This window comes from Ruditapes philippinarum, unplaced genomic scaffold, assembly GCF_026571515.1.
Source record: "Ruditapes philippinarum isolate M1 unplaced genomic scaffold, ASM2657151v2 ctg179_1_1_1_1, whole genome shotgun sequence".
In the NCBI taxonomy this organism is placed as follows: domain Eukaryota; kingdom Metazoa; phylum Mollusca; class Bivalvia; order Venerida; family Veneridae; genus Ruditapes; species Ruditapes philippinarum.
In genome coordinates, this window is record NW_026851835.1 from 191,109 (window position 1) to 213,889 (window position 22,781).

The 22,781-nt window shown below is 31.1% G+C and overlaps 1 protein-coding gene across 6 annotated transcripts in view; it reads right to left on the bottom strand.

The window, feature by feature from the left end:
• Nucleotides 1-919: 919 nt before the first annotated feature.
• Nucleotides 920-22,781, bottom strand: part of LOC132740887 (protein phosphatase 3 catalytic subunit alpha-like) — a 51,340-nt gene continuing 29,478 nt past the window's right edge. For 2 of the 6 annotated variants that reach the window (XM_060728961.1, XM_060728969.1), the window contains 3 exons: nt 14,216-14,300; nt 10,489-10,586; nt 920-9,227 (listed from right to left, as the gene is read on the bottom strand). In XM_060728961.1, coding sequence (XP_060584944.1) covers nt 9,103-9,227; nt 10,489-10,586; nt 14,216-14,300 — 308 coding nt within the window. In that variant the 3' untranslated portion in view covers nt 920-9,102. Of the gene's footprint in view, nt 9,228-10,488; nt 10,587-14,215; nt 14,301-17,584; nt 17,600-20,608; nt 20,650-22,781 lie in introns of those variants that run through there. The other 4 variants (XM_060728938.1, XM_060728945.1, XM_060728955.1 and 1 more) reach the window with 4 other exon arrangements.

Consider the following 22,781-nt stretch of genomic DNA (forward strand, 5'->3'; position numbering starts at 1 on the left):
ACCTATGTAACACATCTGCTATGCAGATAATGCTCAATTACGCACTTTAACTATGTAATGCATTTAGACTTTTAGTATGCTATTAATGAAATCATCATCATGTGCAACATAAATATCATGCTATACAGTTCAGCTCTGTGGCACAACTAATATAGATACCCATGTGACCTCTTCAGCTTTCAGTCAGTACTTATATTGAAAATTTACCTAAAATAATAATTGGTAAAGTCCAGAATGGAAGATGGACAAGTCATTATAAGATATTTTGTGAGGCAAGACTTAACAAGGCCATGGCCTAGGATCACTCACCACATATACATTGCTAGAAAAGTAGCTGTCATTTATGAGGTTGGATTAGGTTCTATTTTTACCAAAGCTTCATTTTTTCAAATGCAAGGAAATTCTATATGGCTAATATCAAAGCTCTGGGCATTGAAAGTTCACACAATGCAGGTTTATTTACACTAAGTGACCCAAAGGGCTGGACCTTTTTTATCCAAGGAGCATAATTTAGAAGACCACAAAGCAATGATGCAGATCATAAATCTAAGCCAACTTGGGTACAGGACCGCAAGGTGAACCTACATGCCAGATATCTCAGTTCTGTTCAAACCTCTTTTTAAAGACTTTTTTAGCTGATGCTAGTTAACGGACACATTGCCTTCACAAAAGCTCACCTCATGCCAGCTAAAAACAAACCATTTAAATGTATAATGGACAAAATAGTCTGGAGCACAAATTTATGAAGGAAAAGGTTAATGTATCGCATTTAAACTTGCACATTTAATATTGGTTGAAGACCAAGTTATTTGGAGCATATCTAACATAAAATTTCAACATACATGTATTAGCAAGAAAAGGAAAATGGTCATAACTTTAAACTGACTTTTAATGGAACAAAATAATAACAAAACAAATGTGAAGAAAAAAGTATAAGATTTAATTCAACACGGAAAATTTTATGAATAAGAATACATGCATGATTTACAACAGGGTACACAGTTCACGTAAGACATGAATGGAAAAATTTTAATAATCTAAATGAATAAGGAAAATTACATAGTAAATTTTGCATTATAATTGAAAAAACTATTCACAAGGCTGTATTTACTGAGTGCATTATTGCAGATTATAAAAATAAAATACATCATCATACATACAGACATAAACAGTTTTGTTGTTTGTTGGATATTCTCAATACTAGTGCTTCATGATTAACAATTTTACAATCATAGTACTATAGAAACTATAGATCTCCACAATCAATTTTGTTGTGGTTTTTTTTTTTTACTTAAATTACAATTTAACATATATCAAAAAAAATTACAGTAAGGGAAATAAATTCCTCGCTATATTTTGTACAATAATTTCATTTACATATATGGATTTCAAAAATCTAAATTGTTTTGTATTTTTTGAGGTAACAACAAGAAACTTGTATTAACACTAGTTTTGAGCATACCTACATAAAGGTTGCTTGTATCAGGATAATGTAAACAAGAGTTTTCATACATGATAAATTATGTCCTTATAATGTTGAAACATGTCATCTGATCTAGAGCTATCTTTCTAAACATTTTTACATCTTACACAGGCTATATATTCTGTTTAACACTACTGCAGAAAATGGTCTTATAATTATAAACATGAAGACTCATTGTTCAAGTTTGCACACCTACGATTGTAAAAAGATTTTATAGACACCTCATTATGGGAATGTACGGTAAATGCAAATAAATGTGTACCACCGAGCAAGTGATTTGAAGTTAGAGACTTTCACCACCCGGCCACAGAGACCCCTGAGGTTTGCCTCCATATATAAACTAGTAATGATTAAACCCTTCACAGTTTCTAGGAAAACAATGTGAACATTCCTAATTCATTAACATTTTTTTTCAATCAAATGGGTTTTTTTTTTTTTCATGGCTTTCAAGCAATCTCAAACAAATCCTCGGCTTTAACCAATATAGTTTTTGATATCCCTTGTTTCAAAAGAAAATAACAAAAGAGAAACTGATCAATTTCTGCTTGCAGCAGAAAAAAGAGAGAGAACAGTTCAGTTGTAAAACCAGTTTCTAATTAGGCCAATTTATCTGCTATCATTGCATGTTGTATGGTGTTGTAATAATAAACCTTCTCTTATAATGACTTCAGAAAACCAAAGCTCTAGTACCAGATGTGATAATGAGGTGAAAACCAAGCTTATTTTGTCAACACACTATAACCATAGCAACTAATTTTGGTAATAACAAAAATCATTATATTTCTATTTTCATCAGTATGGTCTCCGTACACATACTTAAATCTGCTGGCTTAGTATTCTGTGATTTTTGTTTAACAAGGGGGTCTAAAATTTCTGCCTCGTGTAATTTCTATTGTGACGTTAACATTATTTCTCTTGTTTCCTACAGATCTACATCCATTGTATTACATTATGATTTTCAATTACATCCGACTTTTCTCTTTCCATGTAAACGGTAAAATATCTTTGTAGCATTAACTGCTTTTTGTTTTAATGCATGATTAACATTATATGTCATTTTGTCACTTACCTGTTACAGTAAGGGAGAAAATCTAAACAATGGAATTAATCACACCTTAATCAGTCCCTGCAAACAATCTTCTAACTGGATGAATTAATGCACCAAACACAACAGACTTTAAGTTCTGTAGATTTTCAATCTCTGCAGAAATAACTACTTATATACTTTAGTCTTAACTATAGCTTGTATTAAAGTAAGATCAGAAAACACATCTGAACAAAAATTAAATATTCCTCAGAAATACAATCACTGTGAAATCAAGATTTTTCAAGATAAATATCACCAATCAGAGAGATTATACTGGCAAACATTATGAGGTAACTGGAATGTTGTCTTCATAGATTCATACTAGCATATAGATAACTACTGATTGACCAGTCTCTAGAATTATACTTCACTCTTGTTATGCCCATGGTACTCTGGATAAGAATTATACAGAAAAAAGTTTCAATATTTAACAAATCTTGCACTCTCTAACAATAATATAATGTTTAAACTACATAATTAACTTTTTTGTATTCAAAACAAACACAACGTATACCACTAAAAAAATTAAATAAAACAATAATATTTAACTTCATACTACAGTGTTTGTTGAACATTGAATTAAAACTATGCCTGATTCATTGTCTTTTGTATCTATAAACATTACATATTTTTTCACATTTTTGCTAATTCTTAGTAATAAGCTTAAAGCATTAACAGGAAATTCATAAAAAAACAACATAACATCAAAAATAATTGTGATGTATTATATTAACTATGATATAAATATTTCTTATCATACACAAGCACGTCTATGTAAATCATGTAAATCTTAATCATACTATAATTCATTTATTCTTCAAACAAATCATGTACTAATTTTTTTGTTTTTAATGAATATAGTTCCATTTAACTAACCAGTCCTGGAGCCACAATGACAGAACGCGAGTCACCACCTTGGTGTTTAGTAAATATCAGTTTTTATAACCTGGTGTCACTTTCTCAATATAATATAACCCTTACTTCTTTCACAGTTATCAATTCTCACTTTATAAAAGAAATGACCCGTCAAAGAGTGAATATGTTGCTTTATTTCTTTGCCTTACAATATTGTAAGATAAAAAAGTACCTTGCATTCAATGTCATTTCGTTACACCTGTACATAAACTTGTTATAGAAATGTTATATTTATATACCGCTCACTATATGCTCACTGTTTACCACTTAAAATCAACTTATTTCATATAAATAATAAGCTAATACGAGTCCTTATGATATGCCAACTTAGGTCATTATAGCACTAACCTTAACTATTCTAATGCCAAAATGCCTTAAGACTGAGCTACCAGTATACAGACTGGTAATCCCTATATTTTATAATGAACTGTTCCTTATTCTAAACCAGACAAGTCCATTATGTTAAGGGAAAAATTATAAATTATGAATTGAAAATATATGCCCATTGAAATGTTTTATCAGTAATTTATCATTGTTATAATAGAAAACACACATATTCTCACGCACAATAGAAAACAATATGATAATCAGAGTGTTTTTTTTATTCACTATTTTGAACAATTTAATTAATATATTGTATCAGCTGAAAGTTGTTTTTTTCTCTAAATATTTGTGTTATTGCATATATAAGAGGAACTTGACACAATGGATACACATACATGTGAACTTTTTTCAATGATGAAGTGGGAGATTTTTCTTCAAAAAAAAGGGAGATTTTAGAATTTGCAATAAACAAAGAAGGAAGTTCTGACATCAAAAATAGGGAGATTTCTTTAATTTGTGAAAATACCCCTTATTTTAAGAAAAATCTTTGAAAATATGGCTGAAAAAAGTGGGAGTCTCCCGCCTAAAGTGGGAGAGTTCACATGTATGGATACAGGTGAGTTATTTTGTTAGGAGGGTGTTTTTTTTGTTGTTTTTTTCCCCAATTTTTTGTTGTTTTTTTTTACTTCAAGATATACATAACATAGAAGTGAGCATTTACAAATTGATGACACAGTGCAAAGTGGTTGTAATGATTTTTTTTTTCAATTCAAGATAATTCCTATGATTATCACCAAACTTCATATGGTGTCAAAACAGATGACAGGTTGACATGTACAATAGTAAAACAATTTATTATGTTACTTAACACAAAAACAATGCATACAATATCATTCAAAAAAATATATAGCAAACAATTTCTTCTTTTTTTTTAATAACTAAAGCATCTGGAATTCAAAATCCAAATGGTATACAGTTTTAACAATATCTTTTACCTTATTTAGAAAAAACTTTATAGCTTTCTGTATACTTGAAGCATGTATGTTTTGATTGAAAGGGAAAAGTCAGTGTCGAGAGGAGATTGCCAAGAAAAGTCACAATACTTTAGTCATTCAACAAGACTTACAAAATATAAATGGAATTTCAAAAACCTGCTATATATAACAAGTTAGCACAAAAAATTATTTCATCAAAGCATTTACTCATCTAGCTCAATACCAACACCCAATCTCTTTTATATTAACAATGATATAACTATTATTATTATTATCATTAGCATATATTCTATTTATAAACATGAAAATATAAAGAAAAATGTTTCATTTTGCCCATTTTGTATCTATAAGTAGAATTTCAAAAATCAAAACAAAAACAGGAGAATATTTTACTATGTAACAATGCATACTGTACACATATCTATATATATTGCACCTTAATTTTATAATAAAAATCTATTTGAAAAATAACTGTACACCCGTCAGCACTTTTATTAACATGTGTTTCTTGATAATTTTATCTATCTATTTTCATCCCTTTGTGTCTCACCATTAAATGCAGTACACACTAAAATCATGTAAGTATTTTGGGTTTCTATAGCCAAGGATTCCTTTCAACCTAAATCTACCTTTCTATAGCTTTTCAAAAATACACATGTCTGTGAAATAAATAGTGAACAAACATGTTGTTAATTTTTTTCATTTCTCATAAATGCAAAATAAGGCTTGGTGACATTCAAATTAAGGTTTTTCTAATTTCTACTGAAATTAGACAATATCAATGAAAATTCAAAATCATAAATAATTACCACCATAATAATAAGTAAAACAGTAACAAAACAAGTAATAAACAAGTATGCACTCTATAATAAATAGGTAACATTATATTGATCAGAAATTCCATACTCCCCTTGTTAATTAAACTACAATATTACATTATTTGGTCTAATGTATGTAATTATAACCTATTTTTTTAGTAATTATGTATCATCTACCATAAAATTCAAATAAAAATCTGTATACAAAATGTAATTTAATCATACACAAAGCCTGGAATATTCTATTGGCATTGAACTTCAATAATTGTTGTTGTTTTAAGTAGAACATGGCCGGTAAGAAATAAGGCTAAAAAATTATAAATTGTACACATGATAGTATTTCATACTGGGAAATAATCTCATTTTAATGGGTTTTAAGTCACAAACACTGTTAAGGTCATAAGCAACTTTGCAGCTTTACTAATGGAAGAAGACCTTGGGTGCCCCTTCCTTCATTATTTCAGGCACAAATGGCACCTATGCAGAACCACAAACCTTTCAATATCTTCCTCACATGAAATATTTCAGAAATCCCTGACAGGATTTGAACCCACAGCAGCCGGGAGCATGTCATTTAAAGTAAAGAGAGCTTAACCACTCAGACCATGGGATATACCATAGATAAGAAATAATGATACAAGGTGGGAGCCATATGAGGTTGATACATTTAATAGGTACCTTTAAGGAGGTAAACCTTATAAAAGTTACTAACAATAATTAAAATCATAAATTGAAAAAGTTACAGCCACTTCAAGTAATGCCACAGTACATAGCTTAATGCTTTGACTGCTCTATAAACAAAATAATTCATATCCAATTGTTTCTTATAGACAGGTGCTTCATATAAAAGCTTTGATTTACACAAACTGTTTACAAAATATTTCAGTAAAAACAGCTACATTTTAAAACAAATAATAAATTATGCAAGGCTACATTAAAGCTATATAATCTGGAAATTAAACTTTTAAATGTCAAAGTATGATGGCATTTTAAAATGAGCACAATAAAATACAGAAGGTACCAAAAAACACAAATATTGATTAGTGAAATGAAATGGGCTTTTTAATGCAAAGCTTTATGCATAATATCAAAGATTATATCTGAAGAAAGGAATAATGACTTTAACAAGAAGCATGGCTTTAACAAATGAAGTTATTATGTGTCTATAATTTCTGCAGTACAAACCAAGAAAAAGATTAATCTCCTTTTAGAATTGATTATTCTTAAAAAAAAATGTATACAATATATGTAATAAAGATAAAACGCCACTAATCTTAATTTGTCCACCTGAATCAAAATGTCAGGACAGGGTTAGACTAAGGCAAGAGACTTTTACACGTTGCGTTAATAAACTTATAAAATTTGGGTATACTTGCTCTTGGATGGTTTTTATTCTACTTTTTTTTTGTTCACCTTGCACATGTATGACTAAAAGTTTGTTACACCTTTTCATTAACTTTCCAGGTAGACTGACAGACAGACAGACAATATGGGTTCAAAAATCCTCCTGTCACTTGTTTCACTATAACAGAAACTACAATCCCAATTAAGTTATAGAATGATTTATTAATACAGACTATTGACCTCTAAAACTTGGAAGCCTTGTGCATCACCTTTATATCAACTAGGTCAACCATAACCAATACTTTTTAACTTTACCTATATATATTCTAATGCCTAAATAACAATCTAACAATGTTTACACTTTCATGTTAAATTCACTGCAATGTTCCAACAGTAATTAATAAAACAAAAATTAACATCAAAACAGAGCAACTGAATATTTGCATGTAACAACTTTTTTATGTTTGTAAAATGTTCACATCCACACACTACCATATTCAAGATCCAAGAAATTTATACAATACAAACAATTACCATACAAAATAATTAAATACACATAGAAAAAATTTAAAAAGCTGCACTCATTCACTAATAGCATATTTATACATATGTGTTGACATATATGTGGCCAGTGTGTAATTATGCCCGATAATAATACACAAAGGTCACACAAACTGTTGTATCACAGCCATGTATCAAATAGGGAGGGAGGAGAAACAGGGGGAGATAATCAAACCAAAACACTGATAAAATAACAATCCTTTACACAGATTCACCCTCCATTAAATATATAACTTACACAGGTTATTTTCTCACAAATAAGGAATGATACTTGTTCAAAAAATTTTTTTTGTTCACTTCGTTATATTGTTGTTATTTAACCATAAGTAAAGACTAAGACATCAGTTAGATTTTCTACAAAATATTAATCAGTATTTGATAGACGAAAGTCTAAATTGTCTAATTGTTCAACAGTTATATGTTATACAAATAAACTAAAAATAAATAGTTTACACAACTTGGTTATATACTAATGAAGATGGATGTTGTCTACTCTCCAGTCTAAGTTGAAGCTGTGTGAAATATTTCTGTATGAACTAATGTCCATTATTATATCTGCCAGGTACTAGTCAACTAACACTGAAAACTAAAACTGTGTTGACTAAGTAGAAACCATAATCCCTTTCGGCAATTTCAAACAGTTCTGTCTTTTTTGTTGGGGGGTATACAATCACAGTTTGACATTCACTACCAGAACTTTACAATGATATGATGAAAAGTACACAAATAAATCCTGATGCCAAACTATTGATGAGCAGCTACAGGAGGTAAAACAACAACAGATCAGTTCTTGATTCAAATGAAAAATAAATAATCAAGAAAAAAAAATGTATTTTCATATCACTCTCATGTGTTTCTACGTTTCTCTTTCTGCTCTTGAAGTGCAACTGGAGCAATATGAATTATTTGATCAAAAAAAATGTATTTAAGTATAAATGCCAGACAGGTTGAAGTAACATCTCATCTGACCCAAGTGATCCCTCAGTGCTGCCATGTTGAGGGATTCCGAGCGGTCATTTGATCACATCTTATTCTTCTAACACTTTCATCACATACCACTTCAACTAACCCTGCCTGCATAACAGAAAAAACACGGAACCAACAATAACAAAGTAGAAAAATATCAACTTTGACTAGATGAAAGTCAACTTTTGTAGATCATAACTGTACAATGTCAATCAAGTAAAAACGCCATGAAATTTCCAGTGACATGGTAAAAGTAAAATGTAGCGACAATGTCCCAGAAAATGACGTTAAAACATTCACATACAGTACTAGGCAATATCTCCATGTTCAGCAGAATTTGTAGAAAATACTCCCTGCAATGAGCAGAGCAGTACAAGGCCCTCCCCTGAGGTGATACAAAAATCTCATCCAGTCATGAACTACACCACCCTCAGTTTAACTTTTAATGAACCAACTTTGCAAGGCAGCATACCCTGTCCAAAAAGCTTCTTCGTCCATTATTATACTAGTTTATTTAACTGTTCAGAATGGCTTTAAGCTCACTGTTAAGTTTTGCGTTGTTTTCTAAGGAAGAGCCTTCTCATTCGATCTTAAACATGTTTTGTTCTCCTAGCTCTTTGTGGAATTGTTCACTTGCACTTCTTTACGAGGCGGCATGCGTTCATTCAATTTATCCAGAGATTTTGCCTCTTCAAAGCCACTTATTTTGTGTGAGGGATTAAATCCACCAAGCGCTGAAATATGAAATGTAAACAAATTTCATGGAAGTCTCTTACAATAATAATCTCATTTATCAGTTCAAACATAAAATTACTTCTTAATAAAGTCACCAGATTTAATAAGGACTTAAGATGGATTTGTTATATTCCTAAACAAGTTCCTAAAAAAGACAATGATTTATAAATGCCTAGTCTTTTGTTGAAAATAATGCTTTATTTCAGATTTAAATTAAACAACAAGATCAGCCTACTCAGCTAAATAGAAAAAGACTCTAATGAATGTCTATATCGTAAGTTGAAAACAGAAACTGATTTTAAATGGAGATGTATATGAAAAACAGATGATATCAAATGTGCAAGGTTAAATATTTGATCTTACAGCTTTGAAGATAAAAATTCTAACTAAGAAGCAAAGCAACCTCAGATGTAAATTAGTACATAGATGGTTTAAAACATTTTAACTCACAAACTAGTTAACTGTGGCAAATTAATGCTCATCAATGCATGTACAAGTATTAAACGTTCAATTCTACATGCCAATGTTTTATTATATATAGAACATGACCTTCTTGTACAAGTTCAATGAGATTTCCTAATATAGAACTAGTAAAACAAAGCTGATCATTTAGATCTACTCAAGTTTGATAGATGTTAGCCAATCCTTCAGTATGACATGAACACCTCTGATTTATCGTTTTCTTTCAAGCTATATATCTTAACAGTTTCATGTGCTTCACTGGTTACTTTCAATCAATGAAAGCATGTTGAAAGAAACAGTCTAAATTTATGGTAATAGCAGCTACAAGAGCATACAAAATGTTAACAAGTTTACGTAACAATTACATAGTCAGGAGAACATGAATCTTCTTATATTTCATTCTTATCTCAGAATTTGAAATTTTATATGCTTGATGTACATGTATCATGTTTAAATGCTTCAAAAACTTGTATGTGGAGACAAAATAAATCAACAAATTTAAGATAGAATGTTTTATAAACATTGACAAGTATGAAATCTTGTCCTTCATGTAAATTTATTAGCTTTTGTAAACTCTGAGCACTTGGATTGTTCACTGTTATGAGTGTGACAGCTGATAGGGGATGACACGCTTGGCCCCTCATCAGACTGCAAATACAATTGTGTAGTTTGACCAGGCTACCTGTTTTACTTGATAGTCAAACACTTGAATGTGAAGATTACAATGTCTAAATTCATAGTTTGGTCCATTACATACTTTTAGGGTACATGTTAGGAAAGATGTTTATATATACATACCACTACTGAGTGTATCTTTGCCTCCAGACAGGGCTCCGAGTGGTAGCAGACCATTAGGGGTTAGACCCTTAAGCTGTAGTACACTCTCACTTTCTTCTCTGTAACAAAATAAAGTTAACATTATTATATGACAACCAATTGTTGCTTTATCAAATTCATAAAAGCTCAACCGCAAAGCTTTTTAAAGGAAAATACTTCCTGACATGGGTGTAAATAGAAATCAATGTGGAAAATGACACCAGTGGAAAGAAAAATCACTTTCTTTGGTCTCGAATGGACTCCTTGATACATGTAAACAGAGATACAGAATTGACAGCGCATGCTAACTACTAAGTTAAGAAATGCTGTAAGAGCAAAACTTACATGAGAATAGATTGGAGTGAGTACATGTAAGCCAGACAGACTGCATTTATCTATTAATGTCAATGTTTACACAATACCTATCTTGTTAGGAAATGAATGTTTGATGAATGTCTAGCTAGATTGAAAATGAATTCTTGTTCAACACTTAATAATATATCAGCACTATTGTATAATAATCTGTCTTCAAGACAGTACGAATACAACATAAACCTGGCGCTAGTCTGTTCCAAAAAGATGGGAGACTTTTCAGAAATATTACAATGCTCAAATGAATTTTCTGCCGTCTAGAAGTCTAAATCTGTAGTGTAAATGACAAAGTGATATTTTGAGATTCTGGCATCTTTTCCTACTGTTATTATTGAACAGTTTTATTCTTTCATTCTGGAACATTTATATGGAATCTATAGGATAATTTCTCATCTATATTTGCAAAAATGCTTTTTTCTCTCTGAAGTACCTATGCCAAGTATGGTATCAAACAATCTTACACATGATGAAAAGTCATAATGTCAATATTCATCTTATTGTTTTATTTTAGTCTACAATATTCTGGCCTGCTCTGTTTAGTTTCCTGACCTAATCCCCTACAGACCAAATTCTCATTATTCTACATTCCAAGAGGAAATCATGACCAGAGAATTAAGTTTATTTCATTTATATTTCTCAAAGCTTCCAAATATTACCTCATTTATGTCCAGAATATAGATTTCATTACACGGCCCATCTTTTATATGATAGTTGAACAGGCCTCTAAATTTCTCCAGGGTATTACACATAAGTGAAGATAGTGGGTTCTTCTATGCTTTTAAAGGGAGCATATAAACAACGATTATTTCTATTGTAATTGACAATTATCGCTAATTGCTATTGATTGCTAGCTGGAAAGCATCAAATTCAGCAAACATACTGGTCACAATTTTCAATAATGCCACAATCAAGCTATTGTTACATAAGCTTTAATGTAAATAAAACTCATCTAAACAAATACTGACAGACAATATTGCCAGCTAGCTATTGATTGCTGACAATAAACACAGAGTTTTCTGGAGAGAGATATAAAAGATTTATGGAAGCTGTATGTAAGGTGGCCTGTACGGATGAGAAACTACAACACATCAAAGTCTCCAGGGTCTACTTTCTATGTATGAATACAGAAAGCTTTCTCACTGAATGATAAAACTGCATTTTCTGGCAGACTAGGGACAATCATAAAGTTAAGGCATGATAATAGTATCTGCATATTCACCGTCTTAGATACATTGCAAGGTATGATAAGAGTTATTTCCACCTCCCCCTCTTTATCTGGACAAAATACATACATTATATTTTAAAAGGGTTTACAAAAATCCTTAAACAGCGTAATGTGTTGACTTCACTGGATAAGGTGTCCTAATTTCATCTTATAAGGTAAATGAATATGAAGACATTAAAAGCTGTTTGTTTGGTTGGTTTTAAGGTGTACCAACAATGTACAGGTCATATGGCACCGAAACAGGAAGATGATTATGGTAAACCTCTGGTGTTACAAAATTTAAAGCAACACCAGGGGTCAAAACCATATCACCTTTGGGCGCTAAGAGATGCCTAGACTCCAGTTATTCAAACCCATTTATTCACCCCTTACAACCCTGCAGACATTAAAAGCTAGATACATTATATATTCTAGTGTGATAGAGTAACTGTAATGTACACAATAACACCATCGAAATGTTTTAAAAGGTTAAAACTAAGAGTAGTGTTACCATTCTAATGTAATATAACAACATAAATAATTCTATATAAAAGTATCCATAGAACACCTTTGCTTTTATGTCATTTCCCAAAGGGAAAACTAAAAATAAAAAACTTTAATTCAATTGAAGTTGAACCTGCTGACATATGTAAAGGAGACAAACTGTAAACATTTTCCAGATCACCCTTAATTCTGCTCTTTTTCAAACAGGTAGTGATGTAATAATTTTGTATTAAAGGACATAATAAATGCATGTACACAAAAACAAGTTAATTATTGGCTACCAAAAAATTTAGCATAAGAAAATATAGGAAAGCACGGAGCTAATCAAGTTTCTGTTTCTTTTCTAGATTTAAACAAATATAATTTCCTATCATGTCTCGTAGAATATTTGTCTTAACACTTAAAAATTATTTTTCATTTCCTACTTTGTATAATGGATAATTTCTTTTCAATTTTGGAAGACATCTGAAACTTAGCAACTATCTAATTCACAAATGGAGGAAAAAGTTCAATACTCCCCCAAGGCCACAACAATCATTTTTTCTGATTATATCTTAAATGCAAAAGACTCCAAATAGGCTGAAAGCATCAAAAGATTGTGAAGGTTCCATAAAGATAAACACTTCATACAGTTAAAAGTTAAACTCTCTAGAGACGTCCATGTCAAGCTTAATCAGAATGATGTCCTAAATCTTATTATAATGTTTTCACATTTTGCTATCATATTTCTAACATGCCTTTTATACGGAAGACATGTCTTTAGATTCCTCATGCTTAAAGCAAACAAGATCAAAGGTTCATACTTAAATTAACAATTTAATCAATTCCCTTAACAATCTACGCATTCTTTGCATAATTAAGTTTTTCCGGTTTGAAAGTAATTATGAACATTTAATGTCATTATGTTTTTAAAGATAGTGAAGTGAAGCTACCTACTTGACTAACACAATTGAAATGCTAATAATTGACCAGATCCTAAAAGAAACTAAATGCCAACATAGGCTTCTGAGACATGGTGATTTTGCTCTACCCCTTTGATCTTATTAATGGATTAATCTATAATCTTGTTAAAGAATTGCTCCTTTTATAGATAGGATCATACAAAGCCAATGCCTCTTTCCCAGAGCTTAGCGACTACATTTCATAATGCATATGCTTGCCACTAAAACCAATGCCTAAAGAACTAAGAAACCAGTCTCAATTCAAAGCCTTCAATGGTTATCTCTGAATAAAAATTGAAAATGAGCAATCTGAATTCTAAGACTGGTCTTAAATTAAAAGCTTAAGAAACGTCTGTTGTTTAATTTATATGTCAGATGTCATTTACAATTAACAAAATTGGGATTTTTTTCATTGTAATGCCGCGTCATGACAAAACCAACATAGTCGTTTGCGACCAGCATGGATCCAGACCAGCCTGCGCATCCGCACAGTCTGATCAGGATCCATGCTGTTCGCTCTCAGTTTCTCTACTTGTAATAGAGTTGGTAAGCGAATAGCATGGATCCTGAACAGATGCGCAGGCTGGTCTGGATCCATGCTGGTGGCAAATGCACTATGTTGGTTTTGTCATGGCACGGTTCATATATATTCTTAAGGTAAGTTTGGATTTCACAAAATTGTACCAACCGTAACACTGTAAATACCCTGGCCATCTTGCCAATGGCTCTTATTTTGTTTCGTATGACTTCCTTTCTAGCTGCTACTGCTCCACCTGTGAAAATATAAATGCTGCATTAATGCTGATGACACTAACTAATCAATATATAAGCATGTTTATTTTGCAATATTGAATAAAACCTTACAAAAGTGAATCAATACTAATTGTATGAAATGATTCCCAGTAGCTAATTTACAAATGGAATTTTATAGCAAATTTATCAGCACTCGCTCTGTCTCTCTCCCTCTCTGAATGTCAACTGTTATATCATCAACATCATGTCAATCACTGTATACAATAGTGTACTGCAGACAACATTTGACTTTAAGATATAACAGAATGATTATATCAAATATTTATCATTGAACTTAAAACTTTTTGAAAAATATACAGTAGAGTTATAAAACTTAAGACTGTGTATTATATTATTTGAGCTATGACGATTAAAGTTTAGCAGTTTGATAATGTTTAAACAGACTTTTAAGAAAACATTACTTATATTTGCAATGCAAAAATTTGTAAATTGAAAGTCTTAAATGTAAAATCTTGTATAAGTCACTTTAACCAGCATAAATAAGTGTATCAATATACATTTATATTGTAAATTTAACAATTTTATACATCATATTAGTAGACACATGTATTAATTGAGTGCAAACCACACAGTAGGCTTGGGGACTGGTAGTACAACATTGTATACAGTGATATATATATGATGGATGCAGAGAATATTATTTCACCCATTTATAATTAGCCATATCATTATTTATCCATTGTAATTATTTGGTCATCTCTTAGTTCCTAATTACAGCTGCAATATTCAGAACTCCCTACTGAATACTTCATATCCTATATATTTAATTATTTATGCAAGCAATCGTTACTTTGGGCTTGTGTCTTCTTTAACGGTCTACTATTCTTGATGCCATTAAACTTCAAAAAGAGCAAACAATATTTTTTTATATTCTAATAAAAGAGGTGTGACAAAAGATGTTAGCCAGCAGTCTTTTAACCATGTTTGAAAGACATTTGCATGATTTGGATTCTTCTTTTGTCTTATAGTCAATGTTGAATTAAGAGCACTGGATTTCTGCTGCTTTGACCAGTATTACAATTCTATATCACACTAAATTGTTGCTCATAATGTGACCACTATTTGTATCATTGTTTGTATGGATCATCCGAGAATAATAACCACAATATATCACTTATAAAGCTCTTTTAGAGCTCAGCTAAGCAACTTTGGCAATGTGAAGGAATTTTGGACAAGTTATTTCATAATATTGTCATTGTGTTTGCCTAAGTTTGTAACCATCGTCTGACAGATAAGCATGCTTGCTAGAATAAAACTGACACAGGAAAGAAACTGACAAAGTCTCTTGGCACCCACTATATTATAACAAATGTATCTTTAAACCATTCAATAAATGGATAAAAACAGAGAAGGAAAAGGAACAAAAACATATCCAAATGACCAAAGACACATGAAAAATAAGTTGTGTGAAGAAACCATTCAGTATTCCTCCACCTACATATCATACATGTATTGTGAAATACCTTGATGAAAAATAACACAAACACCTACGGGCAAAAAAAGATCTTTATCATTTACTTGATCAATTAACTACAATATTGTAATTTAATAATTATATCATTTTGAACAAAACAAGAAATTTGACCTATTAAATTGTAACGATGATATAATTGATCAAAAGCAAAAACAAATTGTAAAGCTATTTTTTTTCCAATCTAAAAGGTATTTTGTGACACTGATATAATAAATACTAGAAATTGAATGTAGCGGATGCCATGTCGCAGCTGTCAGTTATTGTTCTCCCAGTGTTAGCTTATCCGATTATCAACCTCAAGTCAATTGCATGCTTCTGTGGTGAAAGAAGACAACACTAGTCAAGAAGAAATCAATTTCTCCTATAGCGTTTATCTCATATATTCTTTAGCAATACAAGTCAAATTGTCGGGAAGGGAAAAATATAATTCTCAGACTCGACAGTATTTTCCGTACATGTACACGATTATATTATGATTACACACAACAGCAAATGGGTGGGGGACGGTGCCATAATCAGCCACATGGACACTATACAGCAGCCATATATATACACTGAAATCTACACATTCAGCCATTGCTAATGATGATATCAGCAGTAATTCTCTATTAAAAAACTTTATTACCTGGATTACGTTAACATTCAAAACACACAATATTCTGGCATATTCTAATATATATACATCGATAAAATTAACACACCTACATGCCTTCTTGTTTATCTATGTTTGTGCATTATCTATTCATATACATATTACTTACAAAAAATGTGAAATAAGTGAATGACAAAGCAAACTAATCATTCGACAGTTATTGTCTAAAAATAACAATCTCTACAGATTCTGACAAAGTTTGACTCTAAATAAAGATCTCTAATACATTATTACTACAATTTTAGCCGCAATGAAGAATAAATTCACTAAAGAAAATATATTACTTCCACTAAAAACAATTCTTTTTATTAAGGTGTTTGGAAACAGGAAGCATAGGAATTAGTGAGTTTCTGGTATTAAAATGTCAAATGTGGCTTTGTGTAGAGAAATGTCTGGTGCTCGTCTGTATTTGTGATGCAGGAAAAAAACCTGTGCAAAAAGTGATCATTGGCAGTCAATAAGTTTCTGATTGGGAATTGAGGGGGAAAAAATTCTTGGAAAAGTCATTATGAAGGATTATTCATGTCACCTGTGTTCCTTAAAACAGAACTTTATAAAGGTCAGGATAAAACTAAAAACATAAATGTCAACGCAAAATACCTAAAATCTTCAGATACATATATACATAATGAAAAGCCATTTTAGCACTGCCAGATATAGTTCAGAATGAAAATATCTAAACATTATTTGAACAAATATAACAATAATTTGTGTTCTTGCAGCACAGTTCAGTTGTACCTTAATTTAAAACATGAAACAACTATCTGTCATCAAGACCTTAATTAAAGTATTAAACAATTTTGTTTATTCAAAATTTGTTGTAAAGAATACATTTTACACAGGTGACACAAATCTGGTGAGAATAAAACAGCCACACACTTTGCCATCCTCTTGTTAAACTGCAGAAAAAATATACGCAGACACAAAAAAACAAACTAGCCAATATAAAACCATCTTGTACGGTAAAAAATTATGCAAAAATGAAAATTTCAAACAACAATAAAGAGGTTAGTTTTGCAATGATCTGCCGCTGATTATGACTTAGCAACCTATGATTTAATAATGATTATGCGAGAACAGTTTAGTAGCTGATGTCATCTAGGTACACACTTTTATACCTCTTGCAGGCTTCACTGCAAAGATACAGCAGAAACAATACAAACGATTTTAAAATGATGAAAAAATTTCATATTTCTACATAATCAATAAATACTTGTTGTATTTACATAGAACCATTCTAAAGCATTCATTAATTATATAAACAATTATGCCATTTTTAATGTTCACAAAATAAATAGCGTTTAATTGTAATCTTTTTTTCCCAGAAAAAAATGTTTTCTTTTGAATACTACAATAAACATGAGTTTATGCATGTGATAAAATCTGTAGTTGTCCTAAGAATGCCAAACATTCATAGAATTACTACAGAAAGTATTACATGAATAAACCAAGTGTTAATATCCCATAACCTGCTGAAATTCTCAAATACAATAGTTGTCTATAATTCAATTTTTGAAACTGTTCCATTATTAATTTCGTGATATATAATCCGGGTGAAAATTTTGAATTGATCAGCCAACAGAATAGAGCCAGGTCAGACTGCAGAGATGTGATGTGCACAATGGTTTGGTTCTATACTGATGACATAGGTTAATTCCATTCAATTCCAGCAAGATATGGATTAATTAAACTACAACAGCATAAAACATTCATAAAATTTTAATGTTTAAATCAATTTTGCACCAATTTTTGCTCTCCCCTAAAAATACACGAGCTGTTTTAAGCTTATACTGCTGCTTTATATACCTTAAAAGAACTTAAAACAAAATTATTATTAAAAACTGAAAAATTCTACTTTACAAAACTTATACAATTTGCTATGTTAAGAACTAGCAGAAATAAATTCGACTAACAGAAAATTAATGGTCATAAAAAAAATCCTGCATGATCCTATGACATTCCTTTTGCGTGCCGAGATTATGCCTAAGCTGCAATTTTCAGCTGCAATTAATTTTTTTGGAAGTGGTAAGATGTATTATAACAGAAGTTAAATCTACACAAAGTTAAATGATCCAACAACTAACAGGGCTACAAGAGACAAAAGATTTACAAAATGTTTTTATTCTGTAACATATATTTGCAATGCTCTTAATTATGGAAAACAGATGAAAGGAGCTTTTGTAGACTATGAAGCTGTAAGAAATTGCTCATATGAACCTGAGGGTGTATTTGTGCATCACTGAGCTGAGTGCAGTTTTTACCATATTTTCTAAACATTCCGATCTATGCCAAGAACAACAGAAATGGGGGAAACTTGAAACGGAATTTATGCAAATTTTTTGAGTGCATATTTTGTTCACTCATTCTCAAGTGTGTATGCAAGCTGTTTTTCTTGCAATAAGCTTGTAACAGTTCAGGAACTCAGTGACCGGAGTTCAGGCTTTGTGGTTCAAACATTCGCCTCTTTATATACTTACTCTTTTCATCATTCTCTTCACATGTAGATTCACTGCTATTTGTTTTATCTGTTTGAAAATATTTACTTTAAAACTATTCAAACACAAAAGGATTTAACCGTTAAATTGTTACAAAGTTACACTTCGTTTTATCTATAAAGTTGACATTTTGCCTAAAGTAATGCCATATAACCATAAATTAAGTTAAGATAATTTAAAACAGCCTATATAATTATGCCCTTTATTTATTCCTACCCTAGAAAACTATTGTGAAAACCAGCAAAAAAGAATTTCATATTGTAAACAAAACAATTATTTTTCTTATAATTTATCTGTTGATAAAACAAGTGGTCCCCTAGTAACTCGGAGCACGTTTTATGACCAACATAACATTTACATCACTCAGGAAACCTCATAAAAACAAGAAATTGTTGTCAATAGGGTCATCATTTCTCCTCAGTTAATTCTCAGCTAGCAAGCGCTTTCTTTTATTGAATAATAAAAATCAGATAAAAAATTGCAGAGAAAAATAATTAGTTCAAATGGCATGTACGAGTAGAATGACAATAATGAAGGAAATGGAATCGTGATTAACTATGGAAATGTATCGCTTGGGATGTGACAAGAATGTGCCTAGCATATTGTTAATTGCTTCATCACAAAATAATGCCTGTAATTAACCTTTACATAGCTACAATTTTACAACAGACCAACCTGCTTCGTTTTTGGAACTGACCAAATACATTTATTTTACACTTTATTTTAAGTTTCATTTAATGCTTAACTTGAGCAGCCAACGGTACCGTGAAGAGTTTGATAAAACTGCACATAGAAGAACAGCCTAGTCTGGCTCTGTACTGGTCACAATAAGTTATTGCCAGACTGACATCAAACCAACTTTCTTTTTTATCTCTTAAACAGTTGTTGTAGCTGACAACTAATCAACTTATTTCAACATATACAAGATTGCATTGTTGGCAGCACATTACTACATGAACAAGAGTACAATTCACAGTTCATTAAGTGAGAAATGATGTGTCTTTAACATAGATGATTACTGATGATGTCCTTGATAAATATCATGTTTTCATGATTGGATGGCAGGTGGAGCTTTTTGGGGCATTTTTTTAAGAAGAAGAATTATACAGAGAACTAAAGCATCTATACACACACAAACACACACTATCAAGGTAATCTAATATTTCACAACACATACACACACAGAAACACAAAGTAAACAAACACAAGCAAGAGAGCAGACATATCTAAAGTTAGAACTACAGAGATAGACACAGAGAGAGGTAGAGATGGGGGCCATCAGCTGCACAAGCAGTACTTTCATTTGTTACCGGACATTTCTATGTCAATCAATGAATCTACTTAATCTAAGTTAAGCTTGCAGGCTTCAAACCCTGAAATGAAGGCACTATACCAAGTTTTTGTTAATCTGTCAAACACTACTTTACTTTCAGCAGAACATCTCCTGGACATCAAATTAGCAGTTAAATACCTTTCAAGTTTCAATACAATTGATATTGGACAGTCCTGAAATATCTGTGCAAATGGTATTAAACTAGACCTAAACGGGTGTATAAACTCAGCAGAATGCCATCATCTCAGAGATTGGGGTGTCTATTATTCTACTATTGTAGAGAGGCAAGGTTGAAGCTGGCTACATAGCCATACCGTAAAGGAGAAGGATGCCATCCACTTACCATTGCGGGACCCTAATTAAAATGCATGCACAAGAAAAAAAGTAAGCAATGTGCTGTACAGTGCAAGATCTTAATAAAACACGCTCATAATTGAATGACATTAAAGAAGTCAATCAGTATGGGTTAACAATCATTACATTTGACAGACACTATAATAGTTGATGCAGAAAAAGGTTATAGTAAAGCATCTAAATAGCGATTTTCCTTTTTTAAATTAAGGTAAACATCCTGATTGTATAACTAGCTTCTAGATATATTCATTTTATATCTTGAATACACTGAACAATAATTCAAACACTGTTTTTCAAATATCTGCTTCAATTCTTGAAACCTTACGAGACCAAAATTGCGGCGGACTGTTTTAGTTATTTTCCTTCCCTTGATTTGCACATGTATCAGTCACAAAACTTGCACATGTTTTACACTAAAACAAAGCAAACTTAAGAAACAACAGTAGCACAGTAAATCTTATGGTCATCTTGTTCTGGTCATAACATGCTATATATAGACTGGCTGCGACATCCTGAGCTGTCTACACTGGAGGCATTAGGCAATGTACAATAATTACAGAACACAATATTTATAGACTGATTTTTTATACCATTAAGGTAATTGTAGGATATACTATAGAGGTTAACTGTAAAAAATATACAAAAGAATAAAATTGAAATGAAACAAATCTGTCAAAAATTCACGTTCTTTTCTTATCATGTTATTTTAAATAAAGATGTTAACTTATACCGGTTCGTTGTATATGATATTTAATTTCACTTCAAGTTGGGATATAAGTTTTTTTTCTTCTTTGTATTTCAGATGGAGTTATTTACAGTGATATTTGACACATATTTCCAAAAATCAACAGAAAAGAACAGATTAATTCATGTTTTGAACTTTCTCATACATACATGTTAATACAATTTTACAAAAGTAAATACATAAACATAAAACAACGCATTATACAAAGCATACAAATTTTCAAAGTTTTAGACGTAGATTATTAAGATACATTTTTTTTTTTTATTTTTTTTTTTATTTGGATAAACCAGCCGTTTTGATAAACAAAATTAAATCTGCGTATATCCCAACTTGCAGTATGATTATCACAATATACAGCCAACACATGAACAGCAGGTCTATAAGCACTTTTATTTTAACCCTCACCAGATAGACCACCAGACTGACTTGTCCATCTCTCAGTGTTTGGACTTTTATAGTCTGATTTTATTGACCTGTCAATAATGAATACATTATAGCACTCATTTAAATATTCGATCCCACTTCGGTTTTGTCCGTTTATTTTACGAGAATTAATATGGAGTATATCACTAACATTTGGAAAACTCCCACTAACTTAATGAAGGTTCTCGTAACATCCGCAATAGCACAGTCGGTTAAGTAATTGCCTAATGTATGAGAGGTCCGAGGTTCGATCCCTTTTTTTGACATTCTTTTTAGACTTATTCTCTCTTTATTTTAGGTATATTTTAAAGAAAATTGTCAAGCGCTTGCAAAAATGTCTACACGGAATGAAACAACTAAGAAACACTGAATTGTCACATTTTGTATGGTATTTTACGGCACTGAAATTACATTTATTGATTATAATCCGAATGAATTTTCAGTATCAATAATATACAAAAATAAAGTATTTACAAAAGAGTACAACAAACATATTAAAAACAGAACAACCATAACTTCAGAAAAATTGAAAATAGTTATGAATAAGAAAAAAACCCTGGACATACACTGTCTCGATCTTACATGATGTAGGACATTTTGATATTATATACCCGTGGTTTACCCTATTGCGCTATAACGGTCAGTGTATCTAATTCATATAAACAAGATGAATTTAATCACATCTTACTGCGTACCTCTCACGGAATTTACCGAACATTTATCGAATATTAATATATTCTGTGCATTGACCGTATAATGAGTATGGAATTGACAGGTTAATAAAATCAAACAATATATTACAGGAAAATTGAAAGAATAGTAAACAGTGCAGGCCATGATCTTGGTCTTGGGAGGGAAAAAATATTTTTTAGTCAAAAAATTTTTATTACATAGACTATATACTGTAATTTTACAAATCAAACTACTTAAAAATAAAGTAAACCAATTTCCCCTTTATAATGATT